Raw genomic sequence first — 13,961 nt, forward strand, 5'->3', positions numbered from 1 at the left:
CTGTCTTTCCTTCTGCTAGAATATGTGTCAAAAGGACAGGACCTCTGGGGCGCCTGGGTGGCTCAGTGGGTTAAAGCCTCTGCCTTCGGCTCAGGTCACGATCCCAGCGCCCTGTGTCAAGGGGTCTCTGCTCAGCGGGGAGCCTGCTTCCCCCTCTCTCTCTGCCTGCCTCTCTGCCTACTTGTGATCTCTCTCTGTGTCAAAAAAAAAAAAAAAAGCAGGACCTTTGTTTTGTTCCTTGAGGTCAAGTAAGCATCGAGAACAGTGCTTGGCACATGGGATATATTCAATAAATATTCGTTAAGTAAGTGGATGAATTAATGCAATTCGCATAACAAATTCATAAAATTCACAGTTAGCCTTTATTTACTATTGTGGTGACTAGTAGATTTCGCTACAGGCATACCTTGGAAATACTGTAGGTTTGGTTCTAGACCACCACAATCCAGTGAGTATTGTGGTAAAGCAACTCAAATGAATATCTTGGTTTCTTAGTGCAAATATGAATGTTACATTTACACTGTTCTGTAGTGTTTTAAGTGTGCAATAGCATTATGGATTAAAAAAAACAATTATATACTTTAATTAAAAAATCTTATTGCTAAAAAATGCTATCATCATCTGAACTTTCAGTGAGTTGTAATCACTGATCACAGATAATAAGTAAAATAATAATGAAAAAGTTTGAAATACTGCGAAAATTCCAAGATTACACGAGAGACATGAAGTGAGGAAATGCTGTTGGAAAAATAGTGCAAATAGACTTGCTCTGCTGAAGGTTGCCACAAACCTTCAATTTGTAAAAAAACACAGTATCCCTGAAGTAATAAAGCAAAGTGCAATAAAGGGCGATAGGCCTGTAATTAGCATCTGTAAGGACAGCCTTTGAAATAACACCACTTGTAATGCTTTTCCAATTCTGAGTGTGCACATGCAGGGGAAGGGTGATTTCATAGTCTCCAAGAATATATGGGGGTTGTACTATGTCTGTTTTACCTTTTGTGTCTATAAACTCTTCATTCTTTTTTTTAATTGTGGGAGGAAAATAACAACATAGAATCACAAAATTTACTATCCTGCTTTTTAGTGTACAGTTCAGTAGTGTTAGGTATGTTCACACTCTTGTGTAGCCAGTCTCCTGAACTCTCTTTATCTTGCAAATTTGAAACTGTACCCATTAAACAATAGCTCCCCCTTCTTCCCCCTCCCCTCAGCCCTGGCAACCCTTCTATTTTCTGTTTCTATACTTCTGTAAGATACCTCGTATTAGTGGAATCCTACAATATTTGTCTTTTGGGGACAGGCTTATTTCACTCAGCATAATGTCTTCAAGATTTCACCCGTACTGTAGCAGGTGTCAGAATGTCCTTCCTTTTTAAGGCTGAATAATACCACATTGTATGTATACACCACATCTTGTTTATTCACCTGCCCACGGACACTTGGGTTGCTTCCACCTTTTAGCTCTTGTCAGTAGTGCTGCTGTGAACATGGGTATGCGACTTTCTCATTGAGACTGTAAAGTGTTTTCTTGAGATCTGTTAGCTGATAGGAAAGGCATATCAACCAGTTCTGTTTTTGTATATGCCTCCCTCTTAACTTCAAAGCCTTAATTTTATTTCTAAGATCTTCAGTTTATGGAATAGCATGTTTTTTCTTTTCTGTAATTTACTTTCACATTATAAAATGTGTACTTTGGTGTAAGCTAGGGAAGTGTAGGTGGTCTGCTTTTTTAACATGATTCCTCCTGGAAAACTGTATGTCAAAAGCAGGACAAACTCCCTGAAAAAACAGGCTGTTACTCATTGTTGTGTTTCCCAAATTACCTAGACTGTGAGTGGCCTGAACCATAGAATGAGCCCCAGGATAGTATTGTGTTGTGAAGCAAAGGAAGAGAATGTTTCTAGAAGGAAAGAATGAACAACAGTGTCACACCTCCTGAGCAGGCAGATGGGAGGGTGTTGTGTCATTTGCACTCAGTGCCCTTAGCAAGAGCAGTAGGAGCAGATCCTGAAGACAAAGTCGACAAGGATCGATGTTTGGCCCCAGGGAGGAGAACAGAGATGGTATTAGCGCCACGTGATCACTGAGACATTTGCATGAGAGGAAGAGGAAAGTTAGGGTGATAATGGGGAGAGACTAATTAATAGTGTAAGTCCTAAGAAGGTTGGAGGGGATGGGATACAAGACAGAGGTGAAGGGCCTGATGTTTGGTAGGGGAGCAGAGCTTCCCTGAATTGTGATGGGGGGACGGAAGATAAGAGGAATGCCCAGGTGGGCTTGATGTGGGTGCAGGTGGTATGCAGGTTTTGGTCTTAGAAAGATAAAACAAGGGGTGCCTGGGTGGCTCAGTGGGTTCTGGGTGGCTCAGTGGGTTAAAGCCTCTGCTTTCGGCTCAGGTCATGATCCCAGGGTCCTGGGATCGAGCCCCGCATCGGGCTCTCTGCTCAGCGGGGAGCCTGCTTCCCTTCCTCTCTCTCTCTGCCTTCCTCTCTGCCTACTTGTGATCTCTGTCTGTCAAATAAATAAAATCTTAAAAAAAAAAAAAAGAAAGAAAAAGAAAAGAATTCCCACTTAAAGCTTCAGTTTTCCCTCTGAACTGGGAGATGAGGTTGTCTGTTGAAATTTATGAGTTAAGAAAGGGAAAGGTGGTTATGAGGAACATAAGCAGTGTTGGCATAGTCATTGTAGGGAGTGGGAAGAGATATCTGCTGCCAGGCTTGTAGAAGGAGGGCAGTGTCCATTGCAGTTGAGGGAGGTACAGTAAGCATAAAGTTAGACATCAGATACTTGAGAAGAAAAACCTTTTTGCTGTTTAATTTGACACATTTATTGAATTCCTATCTACTGCATGTGTTGGAAGATAGTTCTTGTACCCAGGAAGCTTAGAAACTTGCAGAACATTTATTACAAAAAAGAAGAGGTAACAACAGTCCTGAAACTTCAGAGATCAGATCTGATTGAAGAAGAGAGAGTTCTTTGGGTTTGGAAAAGACTTGAGTCAGTGTAGATGGGGGAGGGTGAGAAAAAGCTTTACACCTCTGAGTGGAGAGAAGAGCCCTTAGGTACCATGTTAATGGATGGAATAGTGAATAGTCCAGTTTGTTCAGAATTATCCCGGAGTCAGTGTGTCTCCATGCAGTTTAAAAACATATCAGAGAAACCTATGATTTAAAGAAGATTCTGTAAAAGTGTGTGATCCCTCGCCCCCGCCCCGCCCCAGGGGAGCTTCTGTGCATATCTGTTGTAAGGGAACATATGACTAGTCGTCCATGTGTGGCAGGCTCTGTTGCTGCACTGTAAATTCCCAGTTTGGATTGGATGAATTTGTAGAGCTCATCAAGTGTAAGTGGTACTTTTCGATCCATTCAAGCTTTTTTTCTGTCTTGAAAATTCCAGATTGGAATCCAGGACTTGAAAAATGTCAGTTGTCTAAATACAGTACCATATTGTGATAAATATAGCTATTGAAATTAAAAAAAAAATCTCTTCACAAAACTTTATTTTAATATTCACAGCAGAACTTTTTTGGGAATGTTATCTGAGAAACAGGACCATTTTATTATCAGAGCTGACTATTAATTAGGGTATTGTTTCAGATATAAAAGTTGATCTGCCACTGAAATTCTATTTGAATATGTATAGTTCCAAGCTTGCTTTGTGTATTTAATAACTTTAGTACCATAATTACTCTGTTTACAATTAAATTTTGGTGAATATGCTAATACAGAATATGGCAGTGAGTGATTTCAGCAAAGGGCAGTGCTGATTTGCATCTTGATGTGCTTTTCACTTGCATCTGCATTTCATTTAATATCACTGGGAAGAGAAACGGTCAGATTATGTAATGGATTTTGTGACAGTGAAGTTTTCCTTTTCTTTGAAACCTCCCGTAAGCTACCATGATAGTGGATTTGCTTTGTTCTGAGTGGGCAGAAGTGATGCCGAAGGGTTGAATCTGGTTGAGGTTTGTGCCCTCCAGCATATTGTTTAATAGAAACCTAATGTAGGTATGGGCTTCATCATTAGAAGGAACCTGTAATGTATTGACGTGATTGTAGAATTCAAATTAGTGTTGTAAGTTCTTTAGGAAAGTCACTGAGGAACTGAGGCAAATGCTTATGGTTGTAAAACTTAATAGTTTTTGAGCAGGGGCTTCTGGTTTTAATACTTAAAACTTTTTTCTTTTCAGAAATCACCTGAAAAGGAACAAGGAGATTGAGAAACACAGCTCTCATGTTCTCTGAAACTAGGAGACTTCTGTGACCCTGAACCAGGAAATCAGAGGGGTGGCCAAGCACTGTGCCAGTCAAACGGGGGTGTGGCAGGATGTGGAAAGGGGGCGCACTTGGGGCTGAGATCCAGATCTCGGACCAAGCTGGCGGCAGAGGGGTGTTCTTCAGAGTGAGTGGAACACACCCGGTTGAGGCACAACCAGTAAGCCTTTGTTTAGAAGAACAGGAAATGGGTGTTGGCAGGACAACTTTATATGAAAAAAAGAAAGAAAGAATAAAATAATGACTGTCTAGTATGAGCTTTTTTTTGTCCTTAGTTTACTTAGGCCATATGGTATTTTTAAGTTCCTCGAACCCTATGGATCTCCCTAATGTACATGCATGACTGAGGAAAAGACAAGAAACTGGATAACCATTTGGAAAATCCAGGATTCCTACCTCTGATTATTTTATACCGGTATAAGTGTAAACAAATCAAAATTTTACCAGCAAAATATGAAATAAACTGTAAAATAACTAAACCGTAATAAACCGTACCATAACTAAAAGAAGACATGATATTTGCAAAGAATAATTTGGGTGGGGACTTTCCAAGGATGACATAAAGTCCAAAAGCTAAAAATAAACAATATCAAAAGACAAACAGGGAAGACTATTTGCAATATCAAGAGCCAATTTCTTCACTAGGGAATATATAAGAAGTGCCTATAAATAAAAAAGCAAAAGGCAACCGATAGTTCTTAGAAATTAAGGTACAGATTTTACTTAGGACTGCGTGGGTGTGTGTGTCTGTCTGATTGGACAAGCTCATAAAATAGGAAAAGATTCTCAGTTTTGGTCCCTTGATGATTGTTAATTATAGGAACAGCAGTTTTTTAATGCTTAAAACCATAAAATATTTCACAATACAGAAGACCTTATTAAGCAGATATAGACTTAATGAATTATAAGGTACTATTAGAACCACCACCCATGTCATGAAATAGAACCACTGGCCTGTCCTCATCACAACTTCTTACACTTCCTGAAAGTAACTTCTGTCTTTTATGGCAATCACGTCCTTTTCTTTATCGGTTTAACACGCAAATGTGCATCCCGAAACACTGTGGTACAGATTTGCCTGATTTTGTTTTGTTTTGGCTGTGTTCTTTCAAGGCTTTCTGCATCTGACTCTCTTCTCCCCCATCTCTTCTTTTTTTCTCTTTATTGGTTGAAGAAATGGGATTATATGTACTCTAGGGTTTCTCACCCTTGGGACTTTGCTGACTGTATTCCTGTGCTGTAGTTTATCATGTACTGTTCTTTTCATATCCTGTGAATCAGGACCAGGCTTGATCAGATTCGGAGTCTGTTAATTTTTTATTTTTCTTTTTTGGCAAGATTACTTCATAGGTAATGGCATGGTCTTTTATCAGGAGACGTATAATGTCTGGACATCTCTCATATTTTGATGTTAGTAGCTATCAGTGCTCAGTGTCTGGATCCATTAATTCATTAGGAGGTGGAAATGTGTTAACTTAAAACCATCCTTATTCATTTATTAGCTGAAATTTTTCCACAAGGAGCTTTTTCTCTTCATCTAATATTTGGTTACCCAGTGGTACAGTTCATGTGAGAAGGAGGGTAAGTGCTTGATTCTTTTCCCTCCTTCCTTTTTTCTTTTTTTCTTTGTTTTTAAAGCAGCTTTCCTATTATTCTCTAGTGGTGACCGCTTAGGTTTTCTGGCTCTTAGAAACTCTTGGATTTACTTCCATCTTACGTGTTTTAATCCATAGTGGTTATTACCTTTATTGACTCAAATTGGCCCATCTTTGGTCAGTGGAAACACCTAAGTGGGCTTCTTAGACATATCTGACATCACTCTAGTAGTTTTTGATAGCTTCCTTGACACCTAGAAATGACAAGATGTTCCAAGTCTGTCCTGTACGTTTCTGGCTTCACATCTGGAATCAGTCCTCTCTTCAAGGAATCTGGTTTCTTTTACAAGAAACTGTAGTTTTAAGAATACAATTTATATACTAGAGGTACTCATTACTACTGTGTTGGTTATTTGTTTCTAAGCTTTTTCTCTGGCGAGGGCTAGGAAATGGAAGGTGGTGTGTGTGTGTGCACGTGCACGTGCGCGTGGTGTGCATGTGCATGTGTGCTTTTTTAAAAGATAAAATAACTTCTGAATTAAAAATATTTCCAAATAAAGCATTTTTAGCTTTCACTCTTCTGTCTTTGATTTCTTTCCTCTTTCTTTTGTATTTGAATCTCGATTTCTAAGGATACAAGGGGGTGACTGAATTAAAATATCACAGAATTATTCACTTGCATTATTGCACAAATATGTGTACAGTAACCTTAGTTTACAAAACCAAGAATCACTTATAGTGTGATTATTGGAGAGTTGGGTTTTTTTGGCTTATGTTCTCCCCTTTTTTATAGTTGTACCGTATCTACTTCATCAGAGCATATACCCATTATGGACAAGAGGACAGAATTGTCCTCTTCTTACCGTCCTTGTTGAGTCTCACTTCTACAAATCAGTGTCTGCTTACTGCTCACTATCAGTTCTTACGGTGACGTTTCTTTAGGCATTTCGGATATCTGAGGCTTGTTCTCTGATGGATTCTTAATTCCTTTTTTCTATGTTGTGAACGCTCTGGTCTTTATACTTGAAATTTGACTGCATATAAAATCTTTGGTTCTTGTTTTCTTTGTCTTAACTATGTTACTTCCCCTTTCTTTTCTGGCATAAGTGTCGCTGTCAGAGTGATGACAGTCTGATTTATTTTCCTTATAAAAGATCTGTTTTTGGCCTGGATGCTCAAAGAATACTTCCTTTCCATGGAATTCTGTAATTTTACTAGGTGGTATCAGAGCGTGGGTTGTCCTGGGCTGATTTCTCTGTGTACGGTGTGAGATGTGAGCTTTCATTTTGTAGTTTTACTTTTTTATTTTGTTTTTTAAGTTTAGGAAAGTCGTCTTAGATTACAGCATTTTTAGTATTTTGTTCTCTTGCTTTGATTTTCTTTGTTATATGTTCACTGGCTTTTCTTTTTCTGCTTTCTGAATCTATGATTTTCTCTTGAAATGTTTATCTTTTTCACCCTTTTTGATTTTTAGATTTTTTTCCTTTTCACTTTCTATTTCTATTAAGTTACTGTGTTTCAATTGCCTTCAGTCTGATGTTCCTTCTAGTTTAGTTTTCATCCCTTAAATGATTGTGACTTTAGTTATTTCCTTCCATCGCTTAGTCGCTGAGTTTTTCTAACTCTAATCTGCTAATCTTTCTATATAAAAAAATTTAAGCTTGTTGAATTGAAATATTGGTTCAGAGCTCTCAACTTTTTGGCAAGCCTATTTTATGTATTTTTCTGCAGGAACTTCTAAAAAAATTCAGTTTGCACGGGACTAGGTTTTGTTCCTTTTCTGTTGCTGAGTTCTTCAAGCAGTTATTTTTCTTTTATGTGAGATTAGTTCTAGATGGTATAGTTCAAGTTGACTTTATGTCGTTTTCTAGAGCCTCCTCTTCTGTTTTGTTCTGTTTTGGTGTAGTGTTCCAAAACACGGAGGCTAACTTGACAGATCTACCTTCGTATTTGAACCTTCTTTTTCCTTTCTTTGTATTATCTTTGTGATGCTTATTTTGGATTCCATTCCCGGCCCTTTCTCATCCACCCGGGGAGGCTTTGACCTGAGAGCTTTTCCACGGGTTGGTCCTGCCAGCTGTGGAGGCCAGCCTGCTCCAGCCCCTCCAGCAGAGCCCCACACAAGCTCACCGCTGGAGAACTCGCCGCTGGAGTGCGCACCGCCCTTCCCGGCTTCCGCTCCTGTTCCTACGTTCTCTCTGTGCTTCTGAGAAGTGACTTGGGGTCACTTGGGGATTCTCAAATTCACCAGAGACACCACCCTCGCTTCTGCTGCTTCCCTCACAGCCGCCAGTAGCACGTAGGTCATCTTGCTCTCTGCGACCTCTTCACCCACTCCCATTTTGCGGTTTTGTACGGAATACTGTCGCCTAGTTTTGTTGTGGTTGCTGGCCATTGGGTTTGAATCCTGCTCTCCAGTTGTCCTGTTTGGCTTTACGGGGGAAATCTAGGGAGATTAGACATGTGCACAGCCAGCCCCACCGTCTTCAGTGGCAGCGAGACTTTGGACGCAGTGGTGTGTTCAGGGATTCGGCAGACTCACAGTGACGACCGACTCTGTGGGACTGCTTTCAGGAAGGAGGGAAAGTTATTCCAGACTGCATTAATTGTTACAAGTAGGCTGTAGGAATAAAACTCAAGAGTAAAAGCTAACCACTTAATTTGGAAGAAAAACACACTTTTTGTTGACTATATTTTATACTGAGTGGAAGGTGAGCTAGCATATTTCTTGAAATATGGTCACTTTGGGAAAGAAATTCCAGTAAAACAAAAGATAGTATGGTTATTATCTTGAGTTACAAAAAGAGGAAAAGTTTTTTTTTTTTTTTAACTCATTTTAAATTGTCTTGACTGCTATAAGGAAATCATCAAATAGGAGATTACTCTGATGATTTGTTACAGTGGGGTAAATTCAGAAGGCATCCATTTTAGTATTGAGAAGTGCAATGCCTTGTTTTTTTCTTCTTCTTTTTTTGGTCTTGGTCATTTCTTGTACTCAGTCTACAGCTATAGCTATAAAACTCACCTTGTCTGGTGTATTGAGTCTGGTCTCATTAAGGAAGAAACTCCATTAAGGAAGATTTTACAGTGATTAAAAATACACATTAAGAGAACTGTTTGATAGGAAGAAATAATAGCCACACTCATTTATTTTGAAGATTTATGATTTATGATTTATTATTTGTTAGAGAAGATTTAGACAATAAAGGAGGATTGGTATTCTATAGGAAAAATTAAATTTAAAAATCCCCAATAAGTTAATAAAGAGCATTTGCATATATGGAGTTTATGTATGTGGTGTGATAGTGGGTGGATATTTGCTAACAAAAACCCGCATTTTGTATTGTGTGTAAGGTATTCAGGCTCCAAAGCAAACCACCTTATGTATTGTAAGTTGTCTGGTCTTAACAAACCTTTCACCTGAAGAGCCATTTCAGGTGTTGCAGACTATAGCCTCTGAGAAAGTATTTGTTTCAATTTATTTATTTATTTATTTGAGAGAGAAAGAGTGAGAGATAGCATGAGAGGGGAAGGGGCAGGGGCACAGAGAGAAGCAGGCTCCCTCCTGAGCAGAGAGCCAGACAATCGCGGGCCTTGATCCCAGGACCCTGGGATTATGACCTGTGCCGAAGGCAGGTGCTTAATCATCTGAGCCACCCAGGTGTCATCGAGAGAGTATTTGTTTTAAATCTTTTTCAATTAGTAGTTGTAGAGCTGAGAGTTTGAACCCCCCCCCCCCCGCCCTGCCCCCCAGTGCTTTCTCTCAGTGAGGTAAGCTACGTCTCAGGGCAGTTAAAGCCCAGAGAGAAGTGACTTGGTTATGGTCACCAGACTAACTAGTGTCTTAGCTGCACCGGAATCTGGGGCTTTTGATTCTAGCCCGGGGCGGCTTTCACTACAACACACTGCTTTCTCTCAACATTACGTCCCACTTGGCTGTGAGTGAGAAAGGTGAATCCAGATTCATTGCCAAAAGCATAGGGGTGAGAAGGGAAGCATGGAGCGCTGGGCGTCGCCAGCTTTGCCTTTTCTGTGAAGCCAAATGACCAGACAGCCACCATTCCCTTGTCGCCGTTCTGGAACGTCCTCTCCTCCACTGTGGTGACTTGTAACGGTGGGCCATGGCGTTGAGGCTGTGGAGCCAGGTCAGTCCTCAGAGCAGATTTCTGTTGCTTCGCCACCTTCTAGGTGCATAGCCTTGGACAGCTTGCTAAGCTTTGCTGAGTCTTCATTTCCTCATCTGTAAAGTGGGATGATAACGTGATCTTCACGGAGATGTGAGGGTGGGTCGGGGGCTGTGTGTAAAGTAGCTCCTCTCGTGCCCTAAGTCCTCTTCCACACTTGAAAAGCACCTTCGTAGCACAGAGCTTTCCTTAGTGGAAAATGTTTTCAGCACTTCGAGGATTGTAATTCTGAGTGTCGCTTTCTTTCATTTTGTAGTGAAAATGCCTCGTGTAAAAGCCGCTCAAGCTGGAAGACAGGGCCCTGGAAAGAGACGACTTGCGGAAAACTTTGCAGCTGGGGAGGTAATCACTGACATGACGAAGAAGGAGTGGAAGCTAGGCTCTCCCATTGGCCAGGGCGGCTTTGGTTGTATATATCTTGGTAAGTGTAACCAGCCTAAAGATTTACGCGCTTTCTTATCAAAATAGTTTCTCAGTTGGGAGATGTTCCTAATTATCTACATTCAACTTAATACTGTATGATATGGCAAAAATGTATCGGTGACACAGGAGTAGAAAAAAGGATAGTTGATTTAGTCACAGTAGAAAAAGAAGGTGATATATCTGCAGTATTGTGCTTTAGATTTTAAAGATATTGTGTAAATCTGCCCTGGTGCCGCTCATTTTCAGGCTCCTTTGGATCCTCACTGCGGCGGTGACTCTTCTCTGCTGGGTCTTGTCCCTTTGCATCCCATTGTTCACGCTGTGGCTTGAGTGACCTAGCCTAGTTGAATTTCCGGAATGGCTCCCCCCCGGCCCTGGGGATAAAGTGGCAGACACAGGAGAATGGCATATGAGACCCTCCCTCTTGTTGGTCCCTACGTAGCTTTAATCTTTATCCCTCACATTCTCTCAGGGTCTGGGCTTTGGCCTGTCCTGCTGCCCTTTGCCTCTTGATCTCCATACGTGATGCTTCTCTGGGGTTCATTTTTCCCAAGCTCAGGTTAGGGCGGGTACTGTCAGTTTATAGGCCCTTTGAGTCAGCCCTTTCACAGTCCTTTCCACGCTGTGTTGAAATTACTTTTCTGTCTCAGCAATAGGGCATCTCTTCTTACTGGGTTCCTAGTGCTTGGCGTATTTTATAACACGATGTTTGAATGAATTATCAAGCTTCCCTTTCCCTCTTTCCTCATTTGAACTGTGTAGTATTATTGGGATACGATCCTTATTTTGTACACTAAATGCTTATTTAAAAAGTTCTAATCTTGCTTTATTACTAATCAGCGTTTAAACGATGTGTCTTGGAGCTCACACCTTTCCATCTGCCCATGGTAGCTGTTTTTGGGACTCGGTGTTCCTTCTTCTCTCTGAAGAAGAGAGAAGTAGCTGCCATTTCTTCAAAATCCTTCTGTTCCCAGTTGGTTGGTGGTTTCTTGTTTTCCTTTGTCATTTCTCCGTCTCTTCACATCTAACGTGAGAATGCCTTAGGGCTCGGGCCTAGCCTTTCTTCTTTTCCCTGGTACACTCACGCCCTAGGGGCTCTTCCAGAGTCATGCCTTTCAGTGACTAGTATTTCGAGGTCAGTGACTCTCAAACTTATTTCTCCAACTTGGGCCATTCTTCTGAACTCAAGAATTGTATATCAACTGCCTCTTTAGCATGTGAACTTGGATGTTTACTAAGCATCTCAGACATAAGGCTCGCCAAAGCACCAGCTCTTCCTGCAACTTCCTCCATCATAGTAAGTAGCAACTTCCTCTTTCCAGTTGCTTAGGCTGTAAACCTAGAGCCCTCCTTACCTCCTTTTCTACCTTTTGCTCTCCTATCCAGTTTATCAACAAATTCTGTTGGCTCTTCTTTAAACATATGTCCACAGTGTGACCAATTAACCACTACCTTGACTGCTACCATGTCTCATCATAGCCTGGCTGACCTCCCTGCTTCTGCCCTTGCCCTCTGCACTCCATTCTCCACTAAGAAGCCTAAGGAATTCTTAAAAAATCAAAGTCTGATCTTGCCAGTCCTCTTCTTAGAACCTTCCCGTGGCTCTCCAGCTCAGTCATAGTGACAGCCTTATGTCACCTGTCATGCTGATGTTTGGTCCCTGCTGCTTTTCTGATCTGTCCCTTGTTACTTTCCACCTCACTTACTTTTCTCCAGCTGCTTTGGCCTCCTTGCTTTCCTCAGACTTGCAGAGGCTTCCATGTCAAGGCGTTTGTGCTGGTTTGCCTGGAATGTTCTTCCCAGGTATTTATGTGGCTTATTCCCTCACTGTCACCTCACTGTCACAGGGTGTCAGCTCCAGGGACACCCTGTCACGTTTCTCTTAGGAGCTTGCAGCACATCTTCCTGCCTCGTTTTCCTGCTGTAGCACTTACTACGCCATCAAACATTCTTTATATTTTAATTGTGGTCTGTGTCCTACCACTGAAACGTTAGCTTCATAAGAGTAGTGATTATATCTTCCTGCTCGTTACTAAGTCAGTTTCCTAGAAACTGACATATCATAGGTACTTGGTAAAAATATGTGTCTCATGAATGTGGGCAGCCTTATGTTCCTGATTGGAATACTGATTCCAGGGCACCTGTGCTTTATTTGCATGAAATAAAATGACAGCCATGTGATAGCTATGGTTGGCAGTTCAAAGTTCAAGTGAACTATTGATACAGATAAATTTCCTCCCCCAAATTAGTGCTTTTGGAACTTTAGCTCCCTTTTACCTCCCCTACCTTCTTAGGAAGGTTCCCTGGTTTGTGAAATTTAAGAAATGTCATCAGTTATCATCCTCTTTGGACTTCACAACCTACATTAGCATATCAAAAGCCATGAGTACGTTTAAATTAAGGAAATCTTTAACTCAGAGTTTTCCATACTTAATTGATGATCGTATTGAAGATACCAGCAATTATAAAAATGCATTCCAATTTCAGACATGTTAAATCATGAAAAAAAAAGGTCTTCAAATTGATGAAATATACTGTAATAATATGCTGAGACACATACTTGGGAGCTGAAATTTATTCTATCAAGGAGTTATAGATATACAAACCTAAAGATTAACAAAGGGTTAGTAACAGACTAATTAAAATAATGCTACTTCTTGTTCTGATATTACATATGTCACTTTTTCAAACAGCTGATATGAATTCTTCAAAATCGGTGGGCAGCGATGCACCTTGTGTTGTAAAAGTGGTAAGAAAATATTTTAGCTGATTTTCTTTTTTGTTGAATGGGTATAGTGTTTATTTTATAAGCCATCCTTTTTGATAACTAGAATTAAACCATAAGGTACTATATTTTTAACAGTGTTTAATAAGACACAAAAGTATCTTTATAGTTTTAAATATTTGAGTTCAAAAAGTCTATTTCCTCTCTTTTAAATTAGAGAGAGCCTAGTATTTGGGGAAAAAAATGAATGAAAGTATGGAGGTGTACAAATGTAGAATAAAAATATTCAGCTCATTCTTATTATTTCAGCTGTGTTTACAATAGATGAGATACTTTCTTATCCCACGAGACTATACTACTTTAATGAAACTTTATTTATCTAGCATTTGCTTCTGAACTTCCACTTGGTCAATTTTTTTCATTTTATTCCCAGTTTTCTTCCCTTCCACATCCATTTTAGTAAATTATTTAATTGTGATCACTTTGAACCTTCTTTTTTCTCAACTAATGGTTGAAATTGGTTTGTAATGAGTAAAGGTTGACAGCATCCCATCTGACATGAGCATGCTTTGAATAGGTCAGCTTATACACTGGTATGCTAAAAGGCATTACTACTGTAATGCCTTTTAATATATTATGCATCTTTCTGCTTACAAACTTCCATTTCTAACTCTTCTCTCAAAGTTCTTTACTTGTGTGAAGAATATGTTTTTGTTAAATAATAGGAGAGATAACAGGGTCTGTTATTGGGGCAAAT

At 40.1% G+C, this 13,961-nt stretch overlaps 1 protein-coding gene across 2 annotated transcripts in view; it reads left to right on the forward strand.

The window, feature by feature from the left end:
• Positions 1-13,961, forward strand: part of VRK1 (VRK serine/threonine kinase 1) — a 74,076-nt gene that overhangs the window by 25,009 nt on the left and 35,106 nt on the right. For both annotated transcript variants that reach the window (XM_080808049.1, XM_080808050.1), the window contains 2 exons: positions 10,313-10,477; positions 13,173-13,228. In XM_080808049.1, the coding sequence (XP_080664175.1) occupies positions 10,318-10,477; positions 13,173-13,228 (216 nt within the window). In that variant the 5' untranslated portion in view covers positions 10,313-10,317. The remainder of the gene's footprint in view (positions 1-10,312; positions 10,478-13,172; positions 13,229-13,961) is intronic.

The sequence above is a fragment of the Martes martes genome (genome assembly GCF_963455335.1).
Source record: "Martes martes genome assembly, chromosome: 7".
Taxonomy (NCBI): domain Eukaryota; kingdom Metazoa; phylum Chordata; class Mammalia; order Carnivora; family Mustelidae; genus Martes; species Martes martes.